This window comes from Streptopelia decaocto (genome assembly GCF_964273445.1).
Source record: "Streptopelia decaocto genome assembly, chromosome: 1".
NCBI classification, from domain to species: Eukaryota; Metazoa; Chordata; class Aves; order Columbiformes; family Columbidae; genus Streptopelia; species Streptopelia decaocto.
Genome location: NC_138663.1, coordinates 39,432,705 through 39,457,738, shown reverse-complemented (window position 1 = coordinate 39,457,738; position 25,034 = coordinate 39,432,705). Strand labels below are relative to the sequence as shown.

Here is a 25,034-nt window from a genome sequence, read left to right as displayed (position 1 = left end):
CTTCACTTGTCCCTCCTTGTCTTACCCCAACAGGTCGCTGTGCTCCCATGAAGAGCATCTCCAGCAGCCTCAAGGAGACCATGAACCCTCACGACATAGTCCAAGATGCGATCCACAACTTCTCCCCAGCCTACCAGCAGTACACGCAGCAGTCCACGCTGGAGCATGGTCCACCCTGGCGCAATGGTAGTCATGTCATCTCGCGCTCCCACAGCTGCTCGGGTGCCCGTGACAACGAGAAGACCCTCTTGCTGAGCTCTGATGATGAATTCTAGGAAGGGAAGCTGCCAGCACAGGCTGTCATTTTCCTTCTTTTGTTGTTTTTTTATTTTTTTTTTTTTAATTTATTGAAGCAGAAATACGCCAGTCATATCACTTCCTAGAGAGTGCAGATTGCAGAAGTGGGCACTTCCCATTAGCTTTTGTGGGTATGGACACAATGAGCGGTGCAGACGTGGGGAATGGCCAGGACTCCATTCTCGAGCCCATTCCTTACAGCAGCGATCGACTGGAATTAACTGAAGCAAAGCTCCAGGGTTTGGAGCTCTGGCCCCCCACACCTACCCTGCTTGGTGTGGAGCATAACTGGCCAGAGCCCGGAGTTGTGGCCAAAAATTGTTTTGATTTTTTAAAAAAACTGGACAACCCAACTGCTTTGTATTCTTTTTCGTGAGTGGTTGATGTGGGCACACTTTTCTCCCCCAGCTCCCTGGTACTAGCATCACTGTGATCCTTGGGAAATGGGATTAGGGTGCCGCAATGCGCGTTCCTGAGGACCAGACCAGAGATTGGTGTGTGTGTAGCCATTGCCTTGAATACATAGTAAGGAACATCTTCCCCCACGCTTCTAAGAACCTGGTTGTGCAGTCCTGTACTTGGGTGAGCAAGGGGGAAAAGAACAGGACTTCCTTCCTCTTCCTTCGCTCCCCGCATGGGAAGCGGGGGGGCTCCCCATCAAAGCTGGAGCTTGTTGAACCTCAGCAGGGATGGCATTACTGTCTCACAAGGGCAGGGTTTTCTAATCACCAGGTGTCCAAGCTTCCCGTCTCCCCTGAGTTCCTGTGGCAAGAAGCTTCCCTGGAGCAGCTGTCTCCTGCTAACAAGACTGAGGACTGACTATTATAGGTGGTGGAAGTTTGTGGAGCTCTGGCCCTTTAATTCCTCTTTATGAAAGGAAGATATGTAAATGCTAAAATGTTTTGTTTTTTTTTTTTTTTATTTTTGTGTCATGTCCCCCATCAACATAGCTGCCCCTCTTACAGGTGTGGATCGCACCAGGTAGCTGCCAGAGAAGGTCCTGGTCTCTCACAGGTAGCTCTCCCTGTGCTTGTCATCAGTGACTTCTATGGTGAGCTGCTCAAGTGTTGTCCTTGGGCTGGAGTATTCGAGGAGGGATGTTGCACACTTGCTTTGTATCTTCATAGCTGTGCTGGGCCAAACTGGAGCAGACTTGAAAACTGACATGACCTGGCCGCTTAAAATTGTCTTTCTTAGTTTCCCAGGCAGCATTTGCTGCTGCACATTTCACAGGCCCTGCAGCAACTCTTGATGCTATCAAGGGTGGAGACAGCATCCATGGGAGTGGGAAAAGAGGCTTCCTCTTGCTTTTGTTGGGTTTTAGATTGGCCCATAGGTATTTAGTGGAGCCAAAATAAAAATGATCCCTCTGTATCTATCCGGGGACCAGGAAATGCCCTTTGCTTTAAAATGTCTAGTGGAAGAGGGGGAAGCACCCTCAAGGGCCATAGCTCAGATGCCCCCACCCCCAAGCAGGAAGCAAAATGGAGAGGTTGGGGCGAGCTGCTGCATTCTGCTTCTCCATAGTGTCTCTGCTCCTCCTGCTTGATGCCTACCCTGCCATCAGCAACCCTGCACGCTTCCAAATTGCCCCTTGTTGCTCTGCTGGGAGAACTGGAGTCTGGTTCACTGCCTGGCGTTTACCTTCCCTCTTGTCTCCTCATCTGTGTACTTGCACATTCGCTTTCTCTGAAGCAACTGTGAGCGAAGAGCTCCGCGTTTCCTCAGCACTGCTGCCAGAAGCCTGTGGTCAGAAGCGGGGGGAGAAGGGCTTGAAGAGAGGGAGGTTTGCTCCCTGCTGTGAGGATAAGATGGGGAAAGGCATAAGGACAGTGTCTCCTTCCGTACTCGTGTGTCTATGGGGATGGTGAAGCCGGTGGGAGCAGTGGTGCTGACTCTGAGGGAGCTGGAAGCAGGGCCAGTGGTTCCAGCAGCTTCTTTGCTGCTGGATTTCTCCATTTGCACACATCCTGTGTTGCCACACAATTACTGCTTTTTCCTAAAACTTGCTGTTTAAGTGGACGTGCAAACACTATCTGCCAGGCTTTGTGTGGGCTTGGTGTAAAATTCCATTTCCTCATGCAGTAAGCCACCTGGAAAGCAGGGCTGAAGATTGAATGGGCTTTCCTTCTATCTTCCATGGCTTTGATTAATAGTTCTTTAGGGTGAGGTATTTATGTTAAACTTGCCCTCTCTCCTAGGAAAGTGAGGCCTGGGACATGATCCCTTCCTCCCCTTTCCCTGCATTTGCAGGCCTTGATGATATCCCAGTGTCACTTAATTGGTGACTGTCCCCAACCTTTGTTGCATTGGGTGGCTGAGATCTGGGCTTGCCCTGCTAGCTTGAAGATGATCTAGGCTTGGGGAAGCATTTTTTAAACATTATTTTTAAATGTATGCTACATATATATGCTGTGCAGAGGATCTGGGTATTCTCAAAGCTTCCTGTACATAGTGGTTTAAAGTACAACCCTTTTGCACTAGCTGCCTTTGGAGAAGCCTGATGAAGAACTAGCGCCCAAACAACAGCCAACTGCCATGCATTATAATTTTATATATATATATATCTATTTTTTAACACCACACAAAATCATCTCTGGGCAAGTGCCAGAGCAAGGACTGGCTCTGAAGCTGCTCTGGCCTGGAGGAACAGATCTTAAAAGATCTAGAACTTGAGACCAACGAGGCCAAGGCACCTGTGGTCTTACAGGACTGCCCACAGTAGCCCAGGGCCCCAACAAACATGTTGGTTCAAGAATTAGGCCCTTGGAGCTGCTCTTCCTCACCTGTTTCCCCTCTGCTTCCTTCCTTCTTGCTTACCATGTAACATACCCATGGGATTTGTTTATTATTTTTCCATATAGAGTAGTTCTTTGTATATAAACAACTGAAAAAAAAATGTATGATAAATAAGACAGAGTCACCTAGTTTTGTACCTATTGTGTTTAACTGATGTGAGCTCAGCGACAAGCCGCTCTCTATTTTGGTCTTTGTGATGTTATACTCTGCAGAAATAAGCAAATATGATGACAAATAAAAATATAGAGATAATATAGATTGTACTTAAGCTGCCTCTGTGTGTTGTTTGGGTGACTTCTCTGAAGCAATTTTGAGTGTTTGCTTGTTGCTGGGGCTGAGGATTAGTGGGTTGGGATGCCTTGTCCTAGTCTTTGAGGAGAACACTACGCCATCTGTGTGAGCAGGAGCTGATGGAGAAGCAGCACCACGACATCCCGGGGCTGAGACACCGGTGATGGCCCTGGGCAGGAGTGAAACCCATTTGACAAAAACCTGGAGCAGAGAGGAGTCCTGATCTTGGGTGCTCGGTGCCAAACACCCGGGGAGAAAGGGAACTGCTCTCCCTGACATGGGCCCCTGGAACAGCGGCTCTGGGCTTTTCCACAAAACATGAATGTAATGCCCAGAACCACGCTGTGAGCGCTGCAAGCTGCCAGGAGGCCGGGACCTGCTCACACCTCAGTTCCAGGGAATAGTGTTTTTTCCCCATGGGGAGGAGGTCTGGCTTCACCTCCAGGTTTGGCACCTGCCCCACTTCCTTCCCCTTCTGCCACCCACAGGTATGAGCTCCCTGCTTTCCTCCCAGCAGTGAGGTCACTCAGCAGGGGAGTTTTTGGGTAGAACTGCCCTGGTTGCACCTGCCTCTCGTTCCACACCAGGTCCAAGGGCAGCCTGGAGGGAATTTTTCTAGTGAAATGTGTTACCTTTCCTAGGAAATGCTGATTCAGCACAGCTGAACTGCTCCCAAAAGCGCTTTGGGTGTGATGTTCAGCATTAAGTTTGCTTACTGAGCCCTTCCACAAACTAGAAATTGGTGTTTGTCCTAAAAAGTTATGAGCTGTCCCACATCCCCTGTTTTTGAACGTCCTGCAGCAAAGCTAGAGGGAGCTAAAAAACCCAGTCTCACTGAGACACAGCGAGTTCTGAAGTTAAAGAATGACCAAATGCACTCTCACTGTGGAAAAAAAGAGAACTTCCTTTATTTGTAAAGTCTACAAAATACAGAGGAGTCAGGTAGGACACATACTGTAAATCAGAAAATAAATAAGTTTTTTTTTTGCTCTATATAAGATAAAATGTGATTTGCATATATAAAATATAAAGTACGGCTCTGTACCAACATCCTGGCTGTGCCGAGAGGCGGAATGGCAAAGAGGACGTGAAAATAACTTATGTTCGTGCAATAAATAAACCCAAGAGGAGTTGGGGTGGGGGGATGCTAACAACAGTGCCCCTTCCACGAGTGGTGGGCACCTCTCTTCAGAGAGGGACAGAGGCTGCAGCCGAGGGCGGCTGGCGTGGGGCAGGAATTGGGGGATCATCTACGGCAGGAGAAGCCAAGAAGGTTCTGCCTCCTGTTACCTCCCCCATTCTGCCTGTATGTAGCAAACACAGCTCTTCTCCAGCATTTCAGCCTGCCGAAGAGCCGGTTGTCCCACACGGGTGTCCAAGCTGGAAAAAAACCAAAGGGAGGTGCCCACCTGCCTGCCAGGCGGCTCCCAGGAGCAGGGATGCTCTCCACCCTCGCTTCCTACCTCCTGCAGCTCCACCTCTCTGCCTCTGCAGCTCTGGCTCTTGGGGGCCAGGAGCACGTTTCCATGGGCTCTGTAGGCGGTGGGGCGCCGGGGAGTGCTTGGTGGGGCTGTACAAGCTGGCCTGCGCTGAGCAAAACAGTGTTTATCTCTGCTCCAGCTGCCTCCGCTTCCTTCCTGCCGGTGCTGCTGCATTTTGGAGACACCCGGGCGGGCTGAGTGTCCCATGGGCAGGAAGAAGCGTGAAGGATGTGCATGATGGAGAGAGATAAACCAGCATCAATGCTTCTCCCCTTTGAGTGCGGCAGCCTGGGCTGACCAGCTCACGTCCCCCAGCTCTCCCCTGCCCAAGGAACCTTCCTCCATCACCATCACCTCTGGGCTCCCCCAGCACCCCAGCCTGTCATGGCACTTCCCCATCCCGCTCACCTTTACCAGCTACCAACCTGCAGCGACTTTCTCTCCCTCTCTGACCTGCCACCTGCCCTCGCCGTCTCCATCCTTGGAGACTCCTGCCATGCTGCCACCTCCTCCCCTCCTCCAGCTGTGGCCCAGGTTGTGGGGCCAGTGCTGAAATTCCTCTCCATCATATCCCTTCTGCCCCTCACTGTGAAAACTCTCTTCCCTCCTTTCCCTTCCTGGCACATGCTCCTGGGAGTGCCTGGCCTGTGCTCAGCTTTCTTGTGCCCTCCCCAAAACCAGAGGCGTCTGGTGTTTTCTTGCCAGCTTGGAGCCATGGGACGCTTCCCCAGTGCTGCCTGTGCAGGCCTGCCCTCTCCTGCCTGCACCCCCAGGGCGAGGGGTGCCTGGCCAGGGGGGCTGCAGCAGGGGACGGTGCTGGGGGACTTCGGGAGCTACCAATGGGGTCCTGTCCTCTGCTTCAGCACCCACGCTGCGGCAGCTCCCGACACGGGGGACCTGGAGGTCAAGGGATGGGAGAAGGGGGATTTCGGGTACAGGTCCCAGGAGGGAGGAGGTCAGGGAGGGGATGGGAGGCAATTTGTGGGGGAAGGCACCCCGGGAAGGGCTGTGCCCATCCGGGGGATGGAGGCCAGCACTAGGAGTAGGCGGCCTGGTTGGTGCCGGACTTGACGATGGTGATGACGCTGGCGGTGGCCACCTTGGCAGAGGGCCCATGGGCAGCCACGGTGCGGGCGAAGCCCTGCAGGGCCTCATACTTGCCACGGAGGGTGTCGAGCTCTAGGCGCATGGCTGCATTCTCCCGGGCCAGCTTGTCCACCTCCCACTCCAGCTCCATCTTCTGCTTCTGCAGCTCTTCCTTCTGGCAGACGCGCTTCACCCGGCAGCTGGCAGCGTAACCCCGGTTCTTCAGCGTCCGCCGGCGCTGCTTCAGCCTCGCCACCTCCTCCTTGGAAAGGCCCCGCAGGTGGTGGTTGAGCTCTCGCACCGACAGCCCCATCAACTCCTCATCCGATAGCAGCGGTGTGTTCTCCCCCAGCTCCCGCTTCACCTGCCAGAGAGAGGGGTGGTTGCCTGAGAACCCCAAAACCAGGCCCCTGGCCCCCTCAGTCCCCTGGTGCTCACCTTCAGGGCCTTGCTGGAGAGCCCGTCCGCAGCCATCCTTGCCTCCTCACGCTGGCCCTGCCAAGCAGCAAGAGAAAAGCTGGTCACCACCAGCCCATGCCTCTTGCCTCGGCACAGAGGACGCTGGCCCCGCTGGCCCCCTGCCCAGAGCTCATGTTTCTCCCCTGCCAGCACTGTGACTCATCCCTACTCCTTTTTAAAAAAGTAAGTATTAATGATAACAATAATAATAGTAATAATGACTGCAAAAAATAATAATAACGAGGAAACGCTGGAGCTCCCATTCCTCCCCCATCCTGCCCCGAGGCGGTCGGGATGCTGCGTTGCCCAGTAGTCCTGAAACGCCCCAGCCCGGCTGCCGGGAGGCCGATGCTTCCCCCCAGGAAGGAAACCCAGGCGAGATCCGCCCGAGGCCGAAAGGAAAGTAAAAGCAGCAGCAGTCCCACGGGGCGAAACCGCGGCGAAGCCACCCAGCCGGGACCCGCGTGGAGGTGCCACCGCAGCCGCCCCCTGCCCCGCGGGCGAGGGCACCGCGGCTCCCGGTGCAAGGGTCGGGTGTCTGCAGGCTCCAGGGGCGAAGGGTCGGGGCCGCGGCCACGCAGCGTGGGCGGGCGAGAAGTGACCTCCCCGTGAATCAGCAGCCCAGGGGGAAAAGTCACTGAAGCGGCGCCTGTCCCCTCGCCGGTGGCCGGTCCCTCCCCGTCCCTGGGTTAGGGAAGAGGGCTGGGCGACCGGGCTGCAGCCGAGCAGCGTCTCATGTCCAGGAGCCCCCTCCCCGTTAGCAGAGCACCAGAGGGGCGAGAGGGGCCGGGAGCGCCCCGCGGGGAGGTGAGGGGCTGGAGGGGGCGGCGGGGAAGGTGGAGCCGGGGCTGCTGGAAGCTGATGCAATCCGGGCCGGGAGCCGGAGCCGGGGGAGCGGCAGCGGCGGCTCCCTCTGGGCGGTGGCCGGGACTCAGGAGGGAAACGCGGACGGCCCCAAGAAGGGACACCCTCCCCCCGGCCCCGCTCCCCAGATCGGCCTCCGGCCGGTGCCGGACCCCACCGCCCCCCTCTCCTAGCCGACCCGCGGCGGGGAGAAGCCGGGGAGGGAAGGGACGCCCCGGCAGGGTCTCTCCCCGCCGCCCCAGCCCGGCTGGTGCTTACCGGAGGCTGCGCTGGACCCGCGGGGCCGCTGCCGGGTCGGGCCGTCGGGCGGCGCCTCCAGTCCCGCTCCTCACGATTACTCACCCGCGGATTCTTTTCATTCATAAAAACACAGTCATGCGGTGACGTCGCCTTCGCCCCGCCCCTCCCGGCCACCGCCGCGCGGGGCGGTCCCTGCTCTTAAAGCGCCCGGGTGACCCCGCTCCTCGCCTGCTGCCTGCGTATCAGACGCACCGGGCGATGAATGCAGCCGCTCTCCAACACTGCTGCTTTTTCCCCAATTTTAGGGATGACGCACGCCCAGTGAACGGCCCTGCCGGGGACAGAACTGCCCCGCCCAACCCCAGCGGAATGGTCCCCTGCCGCTTTAAGAAGAGCGGTCCCCACCGCCCCTCTCAAAGATGGCGCCTCCCAGCCTTTCCGCCCTCCTCCACCATGGCGGTGGGCGTGACGCAGCGGCGCTCGCCGCGCTACCCCGCCCCAATCACCCCTCCCCGGGTGCGGCGCCGCTGATTGGCCCGTCCCGGGGGCGGTGCGGCGATTGGCGGGCGGCCGGCGAAGTGGGCTGGGGGCTGCGCGCGGAGGACGCTGGGCGCCCGTCGTGCTTTGCGGGCGGCGACGCACCCGGCCCCTGCCCTGCCCGCCCTGCCCGTCCTGCCCGGCTGCGGGTCCGCCCCCGGCCCGGCCCCAGCCCCAGCCCCGGCCCCGCTCCGCCGGGCCGGCTCCGCCTCCCTGGCGCCGGGCGGCTCCTCCCAGCGCGGGCAGGCGGCAGGGCGCCGGGGCCGGCCGTGGAGGGGGGTGTTTCCCGCCGAAGCGGGGAAGGGAGGTCGGAGGCCGGCGTTGTCAGTGAGGCGCTGGGGGGAACCGGGTGCTTTTCACGGGAGAACCACGAAAGAAAACGAAAGTGCCAGTGCCGGGCGTTCCTCCCGGGCAGTGTCCCGCCCCAGCGGCTCTCCGGTCTCCCTTCTTGGCCCCGTGACACCGAGTTCAGGGCCGGGCTTGTGACCGGTTTTCCCTCGGGACGAGCGGGAGAAGCCGCCTGAGGCTCCAGAACGATGCAGTTCTTCGGGCGGCTGGTGGACACCATCAGCAGCGTCACCCAGATCTTCACCAACCCCTACCGGGTGAAGGAGGTGTCGGCTGCCGAGTACGCCGCTCACACCTGCCTGAGGGAGGAAGGCCGGGTGGTCCTGTACAGGAACAGCCTCGCCCGCTCCTGGGACTGCCTGCTGCTCAATCCCCAGAGCCCACAGGTGGCTTTCCGGTAAGTGACAGACCTTTAGCAATCACTGCTGAAGCGTGACACTAAAGACCTTAAATCTCTGATCTCAAGACTTCACAGATGTGGGTGTGGGGCGATGTGTTCAGTCAGCAGGTGGGCTCTTGCGGAGTGGGAGGCCCTTGTGTGTGCTGGTGGAGGAGTTTTGTCATCAGAACAGCTTGTGGGAATGGGACAGGACAGAGTCCAAACACTGTGAAAACAGCCAACTGTGAAATAGGTACTTGGGTCAGAACAGCTGCAGATATGTGCACTTCTGCTTGTACCCATTGCTGCTATAGCATCTGGAGCAGGGGATGCTTCAGCCCAGAAGTTAATGTTCCTCAGGAACAGGAGATGCCCTTGCCTGACAATATAGGCTCCCTTCTTCCCTTGGAACAACTATGATACCAGATGTGGAGGAATAGGAAAGTCCCCAGCAGGACTCTTTGGAGAAGAGCTGTTTCTGTCAGAGCATGGGATGGAGGTTGTTTCTTTGGGCAGGGCCAACACTGCATTTGCCTTTCTTCCAGGCTCTTCCAGCTCGACAATGAAGCAGATGCCCTGGCACGTTTTGAGCAGTATGCCGGGCAACTGCGCCCTTTCTACGAGAGCTCACGCCAGCCCTTGTTGCTGGAGGATCTCCAGCAGCTCAGCGACTGCTTCCGCAACCACCCCAGCTGGTCCTCGGCACACGTCGCAGTGGAGATTGGCCATCGGGAGAGCTTCCGGCACAACCATGTTCTGAGGCAAGGGGTGGAAGGGATCTCGAGTGGGCTTTGTGCTGGGGGTGAGCTCGAGAGGGCAGGGTAGGCTAGATTTGGCGGGAACAGCAGGGGCTGCTACTTGGGGGAGCTTAACACCTGCGATTACTGCAGAGGTTGAGTTTAAAAGTGGTGGCCTTGGTGTGTCTTGCCTGAATGACAGATGTGGTAGCAAAGGCGGTCCAGTGGTTGCTGTATAAGCTTATTGGTGGGCTTTAAGCCTGCTGCTCTGGATGTTAGAGCCTGGAGCTGTGGTGTTTGAGCTAAAGTGTTTTGCCAGAGGTACTAATTAGATTCTTAGAACCCTTCTGGAGCTGCTTTTTGGATGGGGTTGTGCCTGACTTTGTAAACCACAAGAGAGAAGGTACAGTAGGACTGTCTTTCTGGAAACGGCTTTGGGCCACAAGCCCTCGCTCTCTTTCTATGGACAACCTCATTGAGGATAGGGGAGACTAGTGAGGAGTTAGGGGACTGGGGGACTGAAGGCAGTACCTCCACCAGGTTGCTGACTGTATCCTGTCTCCTGCCTTTCTTTGGGCAGGGGGAAGCTTCTCCCAGATGGGGGGCAGAGGAAGGAACAGCATGTCAGGGAGAGGGTCCATGGCCAAGCAGCTTGGTGGCCCTTTCCTGGCAAGAGGCTGGGCTTTCATGAACCTTCTGGTTTGCACCAGTGGGCCTGTCACAGACACAGGAGGTACCTTCCAGTTAGCTCGCAGGGCAGCTGTGCATCCTCATCTTCGCAGCCCTTCCTTCGCCTCATGCTGGCTCCTCTCTTGCAGCTGTGTGAACAGCACGGACAGTGAGGATGGCTGCACCCCCCTGCACCTGGCCTGCCGCAAGGGAGACATGGAGTGCCTGCTGGAGCTGCTGGAGTGCCACGCGCGGCTGGACATCACCGACAGGAATGGGGAGACGGTTTTCCACTATGCTGTGCGAGGGAATAACCCCCAGATCATTGAGGTGGGAGCGATTTCAAAGCTGGGGGTGGTGGCAGGACTGGAATAGGTCCTCTGTGTGCTGTAAGGAGGGAGACAGGAAAGCAGCTGCAGACAGGGAAGGAGAAAGTCAGTTCCCTCTGCTGCAGCATCGAGTCAGTGCTTGAGGCTGGTTTCATCCTCTTTCTTCCCCGTTTACTGGTGCTGTTTCCCATAAGCAGGCTACATATTCCACCCTGCAGTGGAACAGGGATATTAAGCAAATTTCCTCAGAAAGTGTCCTTCATTGATTGACATTTGCATCAGGCCCTATCCTGCCTTTCCGCAGGCCCTTGGCTGTCTCCTCTCCATCTCCTCTGTTTCTGGGCAGAGTGTTCCCTTGGGGGAGCATGTGTTTGGGCTGCTGTGGGGGAGTGTGTGTTGCCTGTAGACCAAAGGACAGACCTGAGCCGCCCTGATCTTTCCTGAGCTGCAGAACCTGTTGTTTGAACTGAGTGGCCTTGCACAGGGGACAGTGGTCAGAGCCTCAAGGCAGAGACAGTCTGAAGCCAGGGGCATTCTCGATTACTGAGAAGCGTGGGGCAGAGTGACGGGGTTTATAAGGGTGTGGGCGGCCCTTCCGCCTTGGTTCCTTGGGTCTATCGATTCCCCAGCACCCGGTGCCAGCGCAAGATCATCTCTGCCCTACGGCTGCACTCCTAACATTTGCCCAATACCTGTTGAGACAGCTCTGCCTGCCAGACTCTGCTGGGGTTTCCTAATTTGTGATGGGGGAGGGATGGTGATTTGGGCTTGCCATGCTATGGGGCAGGGCAGATAGGACCTTTGTATTAAAGATATCCTCTTCCTTTATTTTTCTGATGGCAGTAACTTGGCTTCTTGTTACAGAAATGCTTCCAGGTCTGATCTCTCTGTTTGTTTCTTTTCTCTCTTGATTCCCTGCTAAACCAGAGAAAAGAAACTAAATTCCTGCTTCTCTTGTGTGCACCAGGGCTTGCAGGGTTTTGCCAGTACAGCAGTGGGATATTTTTGTGTAACAGACCAGTCAGCAGATAACAATTCTAAAATTTAAGGGGAGAATAAGAAAATTCATTCAAATATACGTCCACGTGTATATTTTAAACAGAATCCTGTTTGTTTCTGACAGCAATGGTGGAGTTGCAGGGGAAGTTGAGCTGGCTAGCCACAGTAACTGATGGGGCTGCAGCAGGAGAGTACCAGTGGTTACTGTTTTCACTGCTCTCGTCTGGTTGGGTAGGGCTTGGCTCACGCAGTGGGAGACCCTGGACGTCTGCTGGGCTGTGTTGTTCAACGTGTTCCGAGCCCTTTGTGGCTGAGAGGTGTTGTGGAAGCACCTGGGTCAGAGGAAGGGGTGCAGAAAGCAGCGATCAGCCCTTTAGGGAGAGAAAACAAGGAATGCTTCCATAGCTACTGTGTTGGAAGCAGGTGTGGAGAAGACAGGCTGCAGCATTGTGAGGAGCCAAGTCCTCCAGAGTCTGTCCTCGGAGCTCAGGAAGAGAGACGGTGCTTTTCTCTGTCTGTCTATTTATCTATTGTCTCCTCTTCCCAGCTCCTGGGCAGAACCCCAACTGCTGGCTTGGATCACCTGAGCCATGAAGGGCTGACCGCTCTGCATCTCGCCTGTCAGCTGGGCAAAGAGGACATGGTGCGCTCGCTGCTGAAATGCCGTGCCAGCTGCTGCGTTGTGGGGACGCTGGGCTACCCCATCCACACAGCACTGAAGTTCTCCCAGAAGGGGTAAGGAACTGCTGGGGCTGCTGGAACATGGCTCTTCTGACAGTCTGGGGACCTGGCTGCTTGCTCAGGGTTGTCCAAAACTGGGCCCCTTTCAGGGCAGTCCTCAGTAGGAAGGTGTCCTGTGCTGTCCTCTGCTGCATCACCGAGTTTGCAAAAGAACAGAGAAGTGCTGGTGTGGAAAAGAAAAAAAAAATTCAGAAAAAAAAAAAGTTTTTCCCTGAATTTATATATTATTTAGTATCAGACATCAGGAGAAAGACGCAGATTAGATTTTTTTTTTTTAAGGTTTGTGAAATATTTTTTTTCTCAGAATGAGCTGTAAGAAGACGATTTAGTGATGCTTAAATAGTATTGCTAATCACTCTACCTCTGTCTTTGAGTGCTCTGATCCTAATACGCTTTAATTTCAAAGCATTGTTATTTCTGTCTCCTGTGGGCCGAAGGTACTTTTGACTGTTAATAACACACTCTGGAACTGAATCAAAAGAGACATGATGTTGACTCCCTGTATTGTTTTCCATGGAGAAATTTGATGCTCTTTGTATATGCTTTATAATACTTAATTTTCGTAGAGTGTCTGAGTTCTACAAATAGGGTTCTGAAGTCAGCACTAGCTGCTGCTAGCTGATTTTCCAGCATTTTGAAAAGTGCTTTCCAACATTAGAGACACATTCACAAGCCAAAAATGTGTTTAAGTCCCTTAGATTGCAGTGCTGATTGATCTTTTGTATATGGTTTATTTGATGGTGTTTCAGAGTGGAAAGCGTACGCTTGTTTCCTAAGTCTACCTACCCACACCTTCTAGGGACTGGACACTGCTCTATTCACAGTTAGGTGTGATTTCTAAATCACAGGGAAGCACACAGATTCTTAATTTCAGCAAGTATTTAATTATTTCAGTTTTATCCCCGTGTTTCCACGGAGAGAGAGGGAGAAGAGGAGAATTTCCCCTTGGTTCTTGAGAGTTTCCAGAAATGCCATACTCCTGTGCTGGAGAAGCACCCAGATGTTGCTTTATGTCTTGACATTGGGGAGGGATTCTCCTGCTTCCTCTGAACACTGTGCTGCTTGTTTGCTTCCTGTTGTGCCTTTCCTTTCTAAAACCACCGAAACAAAACGGCAGCGGAGGAAGCTGCAGGTGCTGCAGAGAGTCTGCTGCTGCTGAGGGGCTTCCTGACAGGCTCTCGGCAGGAGAGGCAGGTGCTGATGCGAGTGGAGGTCTCAAGTCAAGATGTCAGTCACCCATCCCTTCCCCTTGTTGTCCTTGCCAGGTGTGCCCAGGCCATCCTGGAGGCAGATGCTGGCCAGGTTCGCTCCAAGGACCCGCGCTATGAAGCCATCCCGCTGCACTGGGCGAAGAAGGCAGAGGTAAATTAAGCCCATCTGTGGCAATGGCCCGTGGTGCCGTCCGGCACTTGTTTAATTCCTCTGCTGCTGACCTCTCCCTCTCCTGAGTGCATGTGCGGAGCCCTGGCAGGGTCAGAGCTCAGCTTGCAGCTCGGTGTTTGATTTGCTTTGCCACAGGGGACGGAGTAGTGGAGCCTTGCAGTGAAACAAGCTGGTGGGCTCATCTGCAGTGTGTCACCTTTGGCTGTGAAACTGCCAGCTTGTTGTCCCTTTTTCCTTTTTATTGGGGAAATGGAAGCAGTATCACTGTGACCCCTGGGGGGAGCTCTCTTCTCATTGGTGACAGTTTCATGGAAGAAAGCAGGTCGATGCCTTGAAAACCACAGGGAGAGTGTGAGGTGGGCACAGAGTGGTAGCATGTGGAGTGTGTTCCATGTTCTGTTAGGGATGGGTGGATCAGTGGTGTGATAAGCCATGCTGGAGCACCTGAATGGTGCTTGTTGCAAGCAGAGGACATTCCTATGGCAGGACTGTTTTCCCTTCTGCAGTATCACATCTCTCTCAGAAATGTGGAGTTTCAGAGCAGACATAAATCTGCTTGGCTTATAAAGAGAAGATCAAAAAGCAAACTTTTTTCCCTCCAGTCTGCAAAGATTCTGGCCCAAGTAGGAGCTTTTTTTCTTCATTGCTCTCAGCCAGTTGCTATGCTTGCATATAAGTCCCAAAACACCCAGGAGATCTAGCCGGATTGTGAAACCACCAACTAGTTCTGTGGTAAAAGACAGAAAAACTCTGTTTCCAGTGCATGGAACATCTGCCAGCCAGCTGCGTCCAGGCTAAGGGTCCTGCCTCTTTCCCTGCTTTGCTTGCCATGAGGCCTGGGTCGTTTGAGTGCCCAGACAGTTGTTGTCATGATCACTTTCTCTCTTCTTGACCTGGCATGTGCACGATTGGGCACAGATGACGCGGCTGCTGCTTGAGTACCGTTCCGAGGTGAATGTGACCAGCCGGACAGCGGACATGGCTCTGCACATCGCAGTCAATAGGGGACGCTTTGACTGTGCCATGGTACTGCTGACGCACGGCGCCAACACCAATGCCAGGGGTCAGGATGGCAACACACCACTGCACCTGGCCATGAAGGTGAGTTTTCTGCAGAGACTGCTGGGAAGCAGAGAAGGACTCTTCTTGAAGGGCTGAGACAGGGACAGCCTTCTCTGAAATTCTGGCTGTGTCTTTCATGGGGTGATCCCTTGTGAGTGCTTTGGCTACTGAAAAGGGGAAGGAGGTAATGAGAGATGATGTAGCCAAGGGGAGCCTGGGTCTTGACTGAACTTCCTCTTGTCCCCTAGCATGACAACCTGGATATGATCAAAGCCATCGTTGTGTTTGGAGGAGATGTTGAGATCCCCAATGATTTCGGGGAGACGCCAGGGCTGTTGGCAGCCAGGAGCAGCAAAGGTGAGGGAGCATGTCAGCAGCCTTATGGGGTGAACTAGCATCCTCTCTCCTCTTGGTGGCTAAACCAGTGTCTTGGGGAGAGGTAAAAACACACTGAGCATGAGTGATGCTTCTCCAACATGCTTTCCCAGCTTCTAGTCGCTCACAGGGTAGGCACTACCTGAGCTAGTGGCATAGGCTTTTTGTTAATAGCCCTTGATGAATTTCTCTTTTGTGAGACAGAGATCCAAGAGGAAAAGCTGGCACGCACTCACCCTCTTTCAAGGTGCGGTGTCAGGCACTGGAGGCTCACAACAGGATGTCACAGTGCTGCTGAACTGCCCAGGCGTAAGCAGGCATGGGCAGTTTTTCAGTGGCAAGAAGTGTTTGGCACACACCCTTAAATCTGCACAGCCTTGGGTAGCCCTGCTGTGCACAAGTCCTGCTGCCTGGTGTTCAGGGAGAGGTACTCAGGACATGCTTCCCGATTCCCTGGGTGATCCCAGAGGTTTTGTGAGGATCAGAGCTGCTATGAATTTGACAGACCCCCCCCCAGGTGTGTGCGTGCACTGATTCCCTTTCTGATCTGTGACTCCCCCTTCGTCACCTAAGGTGCAAACCGGAAAGTGCTCTTAGACCTGCTGCAAACTGTAGGGACCGAACGCTGCCACCCACCCCATCCCGACTCCCCAAGCCTGGCACCATCTGCCTCCTCCTTCTTCCTGGAAGGCCAACCTTCCTCGCGGAGCAGCTTCAACAGCTTAGGTAAAGCCTCCCCTGGACCTCCCTTGCTCTGCTTCCTTCTTGCTTCACAGTGCTGCCTCAGATCTCTTCTTCAGATGGGCTGTGCTCTGGGAACTTTCTCCTGGCTCTCCGTTTCTGATGACTCTGTCCTCATTCAGGTGTTGCAGGATTCTTTCTCTTTTCTCTGTTTTTCCTGTGTGTGTACTCTAAACTCTTGTCCTCTAAACTTCTGGTTTTTAGACCTGACACAACGCAGCTCTGTAGAAAGGAAAGGGAGGACTGATTTTCTTGCCCCACTGGAAGAGGTGTAGCACTTAGTTGCCTGTATGCACTTTATCCACTGGGACATGTACAGAAAGGGAGGTACTTGCTGGTCTGCCCTGAAGACCTCCCAGTATCATGCTGGGCACAGGGAAATTAGAAATGTCGCTTGTTCAGATCCTGGAGGCCAGCAGCTGGGAGAGGGAAGGGATGAGGCCCCTGGATAAGCGACCCTGGTCACAGGGTTTATGTTATGCATGGGAAAAGCCTATTTTATGACATATGATTGTGTTGTAGCTTGTGCTCTGTACTGCCCAGGCTGTGTGAATAAGCATGTGGTCTATTTTAGGTGCTGGGCTTCTTTCCTTCAGGGACCTCTGGAGCTTGGGCAGAGGCAGCATCAGGGTTTCTGGTAGTGGGCACTGGGTGAGTTGGCTTGGAGGTAGGCTCTGACCCTTGTGAGAGGGCTGTGTAGTCAGATAAAAGCCACTTGTGATCCACTTCCCCTCTCAGGTTGGTGGTTTTCTTTGCAAAGGTTAGAGGACAACCCCCCAGGCCCTGGAGTGTGTCTGTGTCACCACAAGTCTCACAGGCTGATGACGCCAGGACTTTCTTCTCACCATGGCCTTGTGAAGGTGACGCCCCCAGTTTCACCTCTCATGCAGTGACAGAGCAAGGCCCCTTTTTGTCATGGGTTCTGGCCCTTGAAGAAACTCCTCACCACATTCATCGTCATCCACAGCCACTTTCTGGCCTAGGTGGTGGCAGGAATATTTAACTTCTCTCCTCCTGTTCTTTCTTTTTTTGGTTTCACAGACTGGCTTCTCGCATAGGCTGGATTGGTGCCCCGCACCCAGGGTGGCCTGGGTGTATGTCGGCTGAGGGGTAATGACAAGCCTCCCTGTCCCCACAGCTCTCCTGCCAAGGTTTCCTCGCAGGAGTAGATTTAGGTTTTATCTGATGGCTTGCAGTAAACTGCATAGAGGGCATGCTTCTAGGCTCTGCCTTCACTCTCACCTGCTGTGCTCGTCATTTGCTTCTACAAATCCTTCATCTTTGCCAGTGCCTCTCCAGCTGCCTGCTCTAAAGGATGTTGGGGTTTCACCTCCTTGGTGTGGAGTTTAATCTGTCGGGGGGTTACCTGGTGGCTATGGGTAGGATGGCTTGTGTCTCCTGCAGGGAGTTGTATTCTACTAGGGAGTTGTGTGATCTCTATGTGCTTATGGTGAAAATGATTTACCACTGGGGTGGGAGGTTTGGGTAGCCTGATCAGGCTTTCTGGGGGAAGAGAGAAAGTGGAAAGGATAATTGAAGTTTTTCTAATTAATTAAGTGTAATTTGGCTGACTTCTGTCTCTGAGATGTGTGTCAGAGGGTTCAGGTGGCAAAGGGGTCTCTAATTGTTTTCCTTTTGCATGTTTATGGCCTTCCAGGGTACAAGGACCTTCTGTATGTTTCCACAACACTTGGACAGTTTCTGAAGGCACCAGATGTTGTGGACTCACCCAGTGAGGGCAGAAGAAAGTAAGTGATGAACAGCTTCTGTCCAGGCTCCTGTGCATCTTGAAGGTGAAATCCATGTGTGTGAATTCTCCGCACCTACACCTGTGGATGTGGCATCCTCAGAGCTGACATTATTTAGTGTCTGTTAATGTTGCTGTTTTTGGCAGAACCTTGTGCCTGTTCTTGCCTGCAGCCCCAGAGCTGCAGTGGAGCCCGAGCTCAGCAGGTGAAACCCCTGCTCTGTCCCTCCCCTCTGCCACTGGGCACCAAACGCTGTTTTGGCTTTGTGATTTCCCCACCTCCATGTGCTGCCCGGACCCTCACCCAGCCCCTTGGCCAGACTCTGCGCTGCCTGGGCAGAGCCTGCACCTCATCCTGCACGGAGCGGAGGGAGGACTGGCACTGAAGTGCTGTGAGCAGGAACTTGGGGCTGTCTGCTTTTCATTTATGACACAATACCCATTACCGTATAGTAAGGGACTTGGATGTATTTTCATCTTGTGAATGCTCTTTTTAGCAGGGACAATAGGACAAGGGGTTGTGGTTTTAAACTAAAGGAGCGGAGATTCAGGCTGGACATGAGGAAGAAATTTTTTACAATGAGGGTGGTAAAACAGGCCCAGGTTGCCCAGACAGGTGGTAGATGCCCCATCCCTGGAGACATTCAAGGCCGGGCTGGACAGGGCTCTGAGCAGCCTGATCTAGTTGAAGATGTCCCTGCTCATTGCAAGGGATTGGACTAGATGAGCTTTGAAGGTCCCTTCCAACCCAAACTATTCTATGACCCTGTGTCTCTCTGTTGTGGAGGTTAGAGGTGGCTAAAAGAGCAAGTGGTGTTGCACCATCTCTAACAAGACTTATCTAGCCATGTCCAGTCTTATTTGAATCTGAGGAAGCACCACTGGATATTTTTGCTCACTGATTACACTGCCCACAGCAGTGTTCTTGTTACTGGCATAGTTTCCCATGCCCCTGGCCATGTTCCCATGCTGTGCTGTGGTTTGTAAGCTGTCCCACAGCTCCCAGTCATCCCTGTTTGTCTTTCTGCAGTCAGGACCGCCTCCTGTGTCTGGATGGAGGGGGCATCCGTGGCCTGGTGCTCATCCAGCTCCTCCTGGCTATCGAGAAGGCTGCAGGCCGTCCCATTCGTGAGATTTTTGACTGGATCGCGGGAACCAGCACTGGAGGGATCTTGGCCTTGGCTATTGTACATGGTGAGAACAGTGCAAATTATGGGCCCCTTGTCGCTTGTGTGGGCCCAAGTGCTCCTCTGTTGGGAGTGGATGTGGGGTGGGAGCTGCCTCTCTGAGTCCCAACTGAGATTTGTTGTCCCTGCTAACGGAAGGAAGGAATGTTTGTTAGTGAAGGAAAGCATAGACCTGGCTTTGTCCTCACTTCTCGCATCAGCTGGCCTTGAGCAGCTTTCTGGGCTTTGGCAAGTGCGTGGTGGTAGAGTGCCATGTTCTGTTTTTCCTACTGTCGCCACGGGGGTTTTACAGCAACGTGATGGACACTTTCTGGTAGTGGGAAATTATGGTCCAGGCTTACTCTTCCTCTTTAATCCTTCCCAGTCATGCTGCTGAGTTCTGAGCAGATGGCAGGCAGCTTGGGAAGGGGATGAGACTGGGAGTCATGCCTCCTATCTCCTGCTGGTCCTGGGAAGTCCCAGCTCTGATGTGCTCTTTGTTCTGCCTGCCCTTCCTCCTGCCCCCTGCTCCTGCCGACGCTGTTGCCTGTCTCAGGGAAGTCCATGGACTACATGCGCTGCCTGTACTTCCGCATGAAGGACATGGTGTTCCGGGGGTCTCGGCCCTATGAGTCGGAGCCCCTGGACGAATTCTTGAAGAAGGAATTTGGGGAAAACACCAAAATGACAGATGTCCAAAAACCCAAGTAAGTCCTGCCTGGGGCTGTGCTGGTTGATGCTCTCCTGAGTGTACTCTAGACCTCTCACAGCAGAGATGCTCAGCCTCTCCTTAGAGCAGATCTGGAGGAATGTGATGTGTAGACTGTTGAAGGCATAAGTACATTTTTTTTTCCATTTTACTCTTATTCTGTCTTGTCCTCTCCCTCAGGGTTATGGTGACAGGGACACTCTGTGATCGGCAGCCAGCTGAACTCCACCTTTTCCGAAATTACCCCGTACCAGAGACAAAAACCTCCACTGAATACAAGACAAGCGCAACTTTCAAACCGCTCACTCAGCCAGAAGGTAAATGCTGGCACACAGCAGTTGGCAGGGGAGGGCGTTGTCCCTCAGAGACAAGAGTCTTCTTGTTCCTGCTCCCATTGCTCTGAAATTTGAAGTGTCCCAGCAGTGTATCACCACTGATTTTGACTTGTAGCTTGGTCCTAGCGATGGTTCCCTTCTCTCCTCTCTCCATCTCCCTTGGCTTCTCTTGTACCAGGAACAAGGGCTGGCTAGTGAGGTCCATGAGGAAGGCGTGAGCTAGAGGAGTCCTGCCTACAGTGAGGCCTCTCAGGAGCAGATTCACATGGAAAAGCTGTGGAACTGAAGCACACAGCCACCTCTGGCTTGCTTCTTTCTTTGTCCAGCAAACGTAACTAGTTCACTGTCAAAATAGCAGCGATGAAGCTGATAGAGGGTGAATTTGACCCAGGATACGTAGCAAGTGCTAAGAACATCTTCTAAAGCCCCCCAAAATAATCCATGCATCCAAGCAGAGACCCTACTGTTAGGAGAAAGACACAACTCTCTAGGGCAGGGTCTTCTGGGAGTGTAAGCCCTCCTGCTTTGTGTTGGCGAAGGCTTCTTGCACACAGGGAAGTTGCTGCAAGAGGCTGTATGTTTTCTCTCCCTCCAGACCAGCTTGTGTGGCGCGCTGCCCGCTGCAGCGGCGCGGCTCCCACGTATTTCCGGCCGATAGGCCGCTTTCTGGATGGGGGGCTGCTGGCCAACAACCCAACCCTTGATGCCATGGCAGAAATCCACGAGTACAACAAGACGCTGATCAAGAAGGTGAGGGAAATCCTGGTCCTGACTGATAACTGAGGCTTTATTGGGTCCACTGAGCCTCCCTTGGAGGGGAGGAGGGTTTGGGAATGGACCTCTCTCTAGTGGATAAACAAATTAGCAGCGCAGCAGCCTAGAAGGGGGCATATCAAGAGGAATGTCTTGGGAATGGTGTTTGAGAGGTGACATTCCTCTTCTGACAAGGATGTGAGGCTGCCCCATCAGCCTGTCCTTGCTACTTGGAACAAGGATGATTCAGCTGATGGTTCTGATGGTTGTGTGTGGCCCTTGATGCAGCTTTGCAGGGCCTTCTTCTGCCCAAAAGTAGATGGAGAAGACAATAGCAGGGGCACTCTGCAAGGCTGAAGAGTGAATGATGTGGGGTGGCACATTCCTCAGAAAGATGACTGACTACTGGCAGTTACTGCTCCCTGTAGCCAAAATGGAAGGTGTGTTGCCAGAATAAGTTGGACTGTTTCATAGTCGTGTGGTCCCAGGACTCATCTTTGCGGTGATCCCCTGGGTTTGGGTGTAGCCAGGGTTGTAAGGGACAGAACAGTGCAACTGTTGAACTCGTGGATTATACCTGTCTCACCAGGCGGGAAGAATAGGAGAGGGAAAAGGCCTTTTGCCTTGGCTTTCAGAGCTTCCCCAAGGCTGCTGTTAAAGGCATGTTCCACCTTAACTGTTGGTCCTTGCAGGCAAATCTTCTGTTTGTCCACAGGGTCAGAAGCAGAAAGTACGAAAATTGGGGTTGGTGGTCTCTCTGGGGACAGGGAAGCCTCCGCAGGTCCCGGTGAGCTCTGTGGATGTTTTCCGCCCCTCCAACCCTTGGGAGCTGGCGAAGACCGTCTTTGGGGCCAGGGAGCTCGGCAAGATGGTGGTGGATTGCGTGAGTACTGGGAGAGGGGATGGGGAAGATACTTGAGGCTGCTTGCAGTGGGAGAGTGAAGGTTTCCAGTCTTCAGCTTCTTCCTTTTGGAAGAAAATTGTGTTTTCTTGGAACTGCTCTGACCGTGGCCAGTTCAAAGAATGGACATAGTGGGTAACCTAAGAATTGTGGGAGCACAGCAGGTCTGAAGCCATGTCTGCCTGTTTGAGGTTTTGAGTGCCAAGGGAGGTTCTTACAGCTGAAAGGGACTGAGGAGAGGATGGTGGTCAGTGACCCTCAGGTGTGAGTTTGTGAAACTCAGTATCTTTCCAGGGAGTATTGATTATCATCAGAGCAACCTAGACCGAAAAAAAAAAGAAAATCATGCCTTGGGAAACAGCAGTTTTCTTTAGAAAAGTTTTGTTATCCCCACTGGGGAAATTAGTAAATGCTAGAGAAGTGGGAGGATCACTAATAAAAAGCAGTAGTTCAGAGCTGTGGTTAGGAGCGTGTTATAAAGATAGATTCTTGCATGCTTCAGAAGGAAGCTTGTTAAATGTTGTATGTGAAAACACTCCAAATGAATGAAAGCCAGAAAGATCAGAACTGAGGTTCAGACTGTAATCTTAATTTTGTCACTTTATCTTCTTTTAGCTTCCCAAAGTCAGAAAAATATCCAGAGGGGTCCCTGTGCTTCCTCTGTCTTATTTCAGGGATAGCCCAGAAGTCTGCAGTGATCGCAGGCTCTACTGACAAAGAAAAAGACACCCCACTCTTGGTGGTGAATGTTGCCATCCAGTATAACACTTGCTCCTGGTTTTCCCTCTCCCTCTGTGTCTTCTGCAAGTTGGACTCGGTGCCAGGGGAGCCTCTTGCGGGCATGGGGAGGGCAGTGTGGTGGGCACGGGGAAAGTGGTGTGACGGCCACGGGGAGAGCGGTGTGACAGTCTGGCTTTAACCATGGGCTGTTTCTCCTGCAGTGCACTGACGCAGATGGCCCAGCTGTGGATCGTGCCAGGGCCTGGTGCGAGATGACGGATGTCCCATATTTCCGGTAGGAGCTTCCTTTCCGCTCTCTGCACAGACCTATTTTTAGCTCTCTCGCTTCAGACCTGGCTGTGGCATGCGTCATCCCAAATCGTGTCCCTTCCAGTGGCATGCCTGCCCAGAGCTGTCCCCCTGCCCCCTCTCCTTGTGCCTCAGTGACACACGGAGGATGCGAGGGCCCACGATGTGAGCTGATGCACCAAGCACGCCATGTCTGGGGTTGATAAATGGGGGCTCGGGGGATAGTGTCTAACATGGTCCTTGGGGGATGTGCAGCCCACCCTGTTCCACCACACACAGCCTGTTTTGGGACTGGTGCAGGTGCTGAACTGTGGCTCAGCCTTGAGTCTGGTTGAGCCTTGAAGGAGACAGAAGGTCCCTGCTCTGCCAGCTGGCTGGATAGGGGGAAGCGAGCATCCGGGACAGTGGGAGCCACTTCACACAAGTCTTGTGCTTTGCAGGCTCGTTGTCTCCTCGCATTCACATCTGTGTTAAATGTTCTTGACCCTAGGTTTCCCATAGCATAGTCTCAGATATCTGTGCTTAAAAACATAATTTAAAATATAAAATAAAAAATAAATTGAAAAGTACAGCAAAGAAACAGTCCAGACTGGGTGCCCCTCAAAGCAAAGGACCCTAAGACAAAAGAGGCTTGGGCTTTTAAACCCTCACAATCTACGCACCCACTCTTCACAGGTCCTTCATGTGCTGTCCGTGTGCCTTTTGGTCCAACATTAATTCTGGTTCTGGGGGCTTCTTTATTTCATATTGGATTCTCTTTCTCTGTCCTCCAGGCAGCTTTTTTACTGTTCTTATCTTGATGGTTTGCAGCCCCTGCTGAAAGTGTTCCCTCTCTATTTCCTGGTACTTGTCTTCAAGGCCCCCCCATCACCAAGAAATAGGTCCACAATATGCAGCCTGGAATTCCAGCGAGCCTGGCCACTCGTGCTGTTTGGCTACTCATGCTAAAATAGGTTATTCAAACAAAGGAATACAGCTGAAAGAACAGAATAGAATTTAAAAGTTAGTTTGACTGAACTTACTCTGCAACATCTGTGCTTACCTGGTGATGCTCTCTTGCCATCTGCAGGCTCAGCCCTCAGCTGCACACGGAGGTGATGTTGGACGAGGTGAACGACACGGTGCTGGTTAATGCTCTCTGGGACACCCAGCTTTACATCTACCAGCAGCGGGAGCAGTTTCAGCAGCTGGTGCAACATCTCTGCCGATGACTGACCTGGAGGTTCCCATTCTGCATCTGCATGGCAAGGAGCAGCAGACACTGAAATGGCTCCGATTTGCCCTTGAATCAAGATGTTGAGGTGGGGGAGGGACTACTACTAATATACTGAGAAATTAATGATATTTAGTAGACAACAGTGCACATACACATGTATTCCTGGAAACATACACGTATTCCCAGACAGCTGTGAAATGCTGACAACTACCTTCCTACTGTAGCTCCATCTCTGCTGCTCTGGCGGTTTTGCTGCCTTGCTCTCTGACTGTACAGTCCTTCCCAGAAGGCAGAGCCCCAACCTCCCTGTCTTGAGCTGGAGTCTGTCTCCTGCCTGTGCAGCACCTCCACTGACACAGCACCACGCACCTTCAGGCATCACAGAATGGGCCAGGGCCAGATAAAGCTGCAGGGATTACTTGGCCCGCTGGGGCCAAGGTGTTTTGGAGTGCATAGTGTGAGGAAAAGAGATTATTCTTCCCTCAACACGCCTGGTTTGAAGTAGGGCAGAAGTGCTGTAGCTTTGTGCAGTAGATACGCTGCAGAATGTTGAGACTGGTCTTGGGAGAAGGGGGAGCCTTTTCTGAGCCACTTGTTTTCTGTAGCACCTTCTGCTTTCCCTTCCAAGGTGGACTGGAACCACAGGTACTGACTGTGCCCAGGGTGGGGGCAGACTATCCCAGAGACTGTTTCGTGCCACCTGACTTGCTGAGCTAGTCTTTGCTCAAGGGCTGAGATACAAAAGTCTGATTTTACTCTCAGCAAGCCCAAGATGAGGGGCAATAGCCTTGGCTTGGTAGAGAAATTGTTTTTCTTTATTCTTGACAGGGAATTGAAATTCTCTAAGATTGGTTCCCACCAAAGAAGTTGACCTTGTGACAACTTGGGTTCACTTTTTTTTGTTGCTGGAAATCCCATTGTGACTGCTAGACTAGTCAGTGTTTCTGCAGTACATTTTGTTTATTTATAAATAATTTATGTACCTATTTGGAGGCATTTTGAGGAGTAACCTAAAAAACTGGATTCTTAATAATTTGCTTTTGACTGGAGGGACTGCTGTTGTGAACAGTGCTCCTACGCAAAACTAACATGACCTGAAATAAAGAGAGGATTTGCTTTGGTTCCACTGTTGTGCAGTCCATGGTTGTCTTGTCTCTCTCTCCATCCTGAGTGGTCCCAGAGGGGTTCTTGCAGCCTCTTAATTTCTTACAGGTAGAAAATCAGGCATTGGGCTTCTTGATACCCTTTGTGTGGGCTGAAGAGGTGAATGGCCTGTCCTTGCAGCCAGCCCTGGGGACGCGTGTATGGTGCGAGTGGCTGGACGTCCCACGAAGCACAGTGTTGCAGCCAGGGGAGAGGCT

General features: G+C 53.2%; 3 protein-coding genes across 8 annotated transcripts in view; 2 read left to right on the top strand and 1 right to left on the bottom strand.

Moving 5' to 3' along the window:
• The window catches only part of TMEM184B (transmembrane protein 184B), a 31,584-nt gene extending 28,225 nt beyond the window's left edge, over positions 1-3,359 (top strand). For 3 of the 4 annotated variants that reach the window (XM_082060967.1, XM_082060966.1, XM_082060968.1), the window contains one exon: positions 34-3,359. In XM_082060967.1, the coding sequence (XP_081917093.1) occupies positions 34-275 (242 nt within the window). In that variant the 3' untranslated portion in view covers positions 276-3,359. The remainder of the gene's footprint in view (positions 1-33) is intronic. The other variant, XR_014184855.1, reaches the window with a different exon arrangement.
• A 912-nt stretch (positions 3,360-4,271) lies between these two features.
• On the bottom strand, positions 4,272-7,645 carry MAFF (MAF bZIP transcription factor F). The gene is made up of 3 exons (XM_082053006.1): positions 7,536-7,645; positions 6,393-6,449; positions 4,272-6,318 (listed from the first exon to the last, which is right to left on the bottom strand). The coding sequence occupies exons 1-3, from the start codon at positions 7,638-7,640 to the stop codon at positions 5,905-5,907; spliced, it is 576 nt and encodes a 191-aa protein (XP_081909132.1). The 5' UTR covers positions 7,641-7,645; the 3' UTR covers positions 4,272-5,904.
• A 434-nt stretch (positions 7,646-8,079) lies between these two features.
• On the top strand, positions 8,080-24,799 carry PLA2G6 (phospholipase A2 group VI). Of its 3 annotated transcripts, XM_082065907.1 has the most exons (16): positions 8,080-8,799; positions 9,327-9,542; positions 10,337-10,517; positions 12,063-12,250; positions 13,522-13,618; positions 14,558-14,740; positions 14,950-15,058; positions 15,650-15,802; positions 17,475-17,565; positions 18,595-18,758; positions 19,287-19,437; positions 19,620-19,756; positions 20,370-20,524; positions 21,243-21,410; positions 22,370-22,443; positions 23,527-24,799. In XM_082065907.1, the coding sequence occupies exons 1-16, from the start codon at positions 8,591-8,593 to the stop codon at positions 23,666-23,668; spliced, it is 2,418 nt and encodes an 805-aa protein (XP_081922033.1). In that variant the 5' UTR covers positions 8,080-8,590; the 3' UTR covers positions 23,669-24,799. The 3 variants fall into 3 exon arrangements, with proteins under 3 accessions (XP_081922033.1, XP_081922034.1, XP_081922035.1); XM_082065908.1 differs by lacking the exon at positions 15,650-15,802; XM_082065909.1 differs by lacking the exon at positions 21,243-21,410.
• The last annotated feature ends 235 nt before the right edge of the window (positions 24,800-25,034 follow it).

What these genes read in the sequence shown, in the direction of transcription:
- MAFF (XM_082053006.1), bottom strand. Translation starts at nt 7,640, where the DNA reads ATGAATGAAAAGAATCCGCGGGTGAGTAATCGTGAGGAGCGGGACTGG. An exon ending in CGGGTCCAGCGCAGCCTCCG is followed by an intron (nt 6,450 to 7,535) that starts GTAAGCACCAGC and finishes GCTGCTTGGCAG; the next exon opens with GGCCAGCGTGAGGAGGCAAG. An exon ending in TCTCCAGCAAGGCCCTGAAG is followed by an intron (nt 6,319 to 6,392) that starts GTGAGCACCAGG and finishes TCTCTCTGGCAG; the next exon opens with GTGAAGCGGGAGCTGGGGGA.
- PLA2G6 (XM_082065907.1), top strand. Translation starts at nt 8,591, where the DNA reads ATGCAGTTCTTCGGGCGGCTGGTGGACACCATCAGCAGCGTCACCCAG. An exon ending in GGCAGCCAGGAGCAGCAAAG is followed by an intron (nt 15,059 to 15,649) that starts GTGAGGGAGCAT and finishes TCGTCACCTAAG; the next exon opens with GTGCAAACCGGAAAGTGCTC. An exon ending in ACAAGACGCTGATCAAGAAG is followed by an intron (nt 20,525 to 21,242) that starts GTGAGGGAAATC and finishes GTTTGTCCACAG; the next exon opens with GGTCAGAAGCAGAAAGTACG.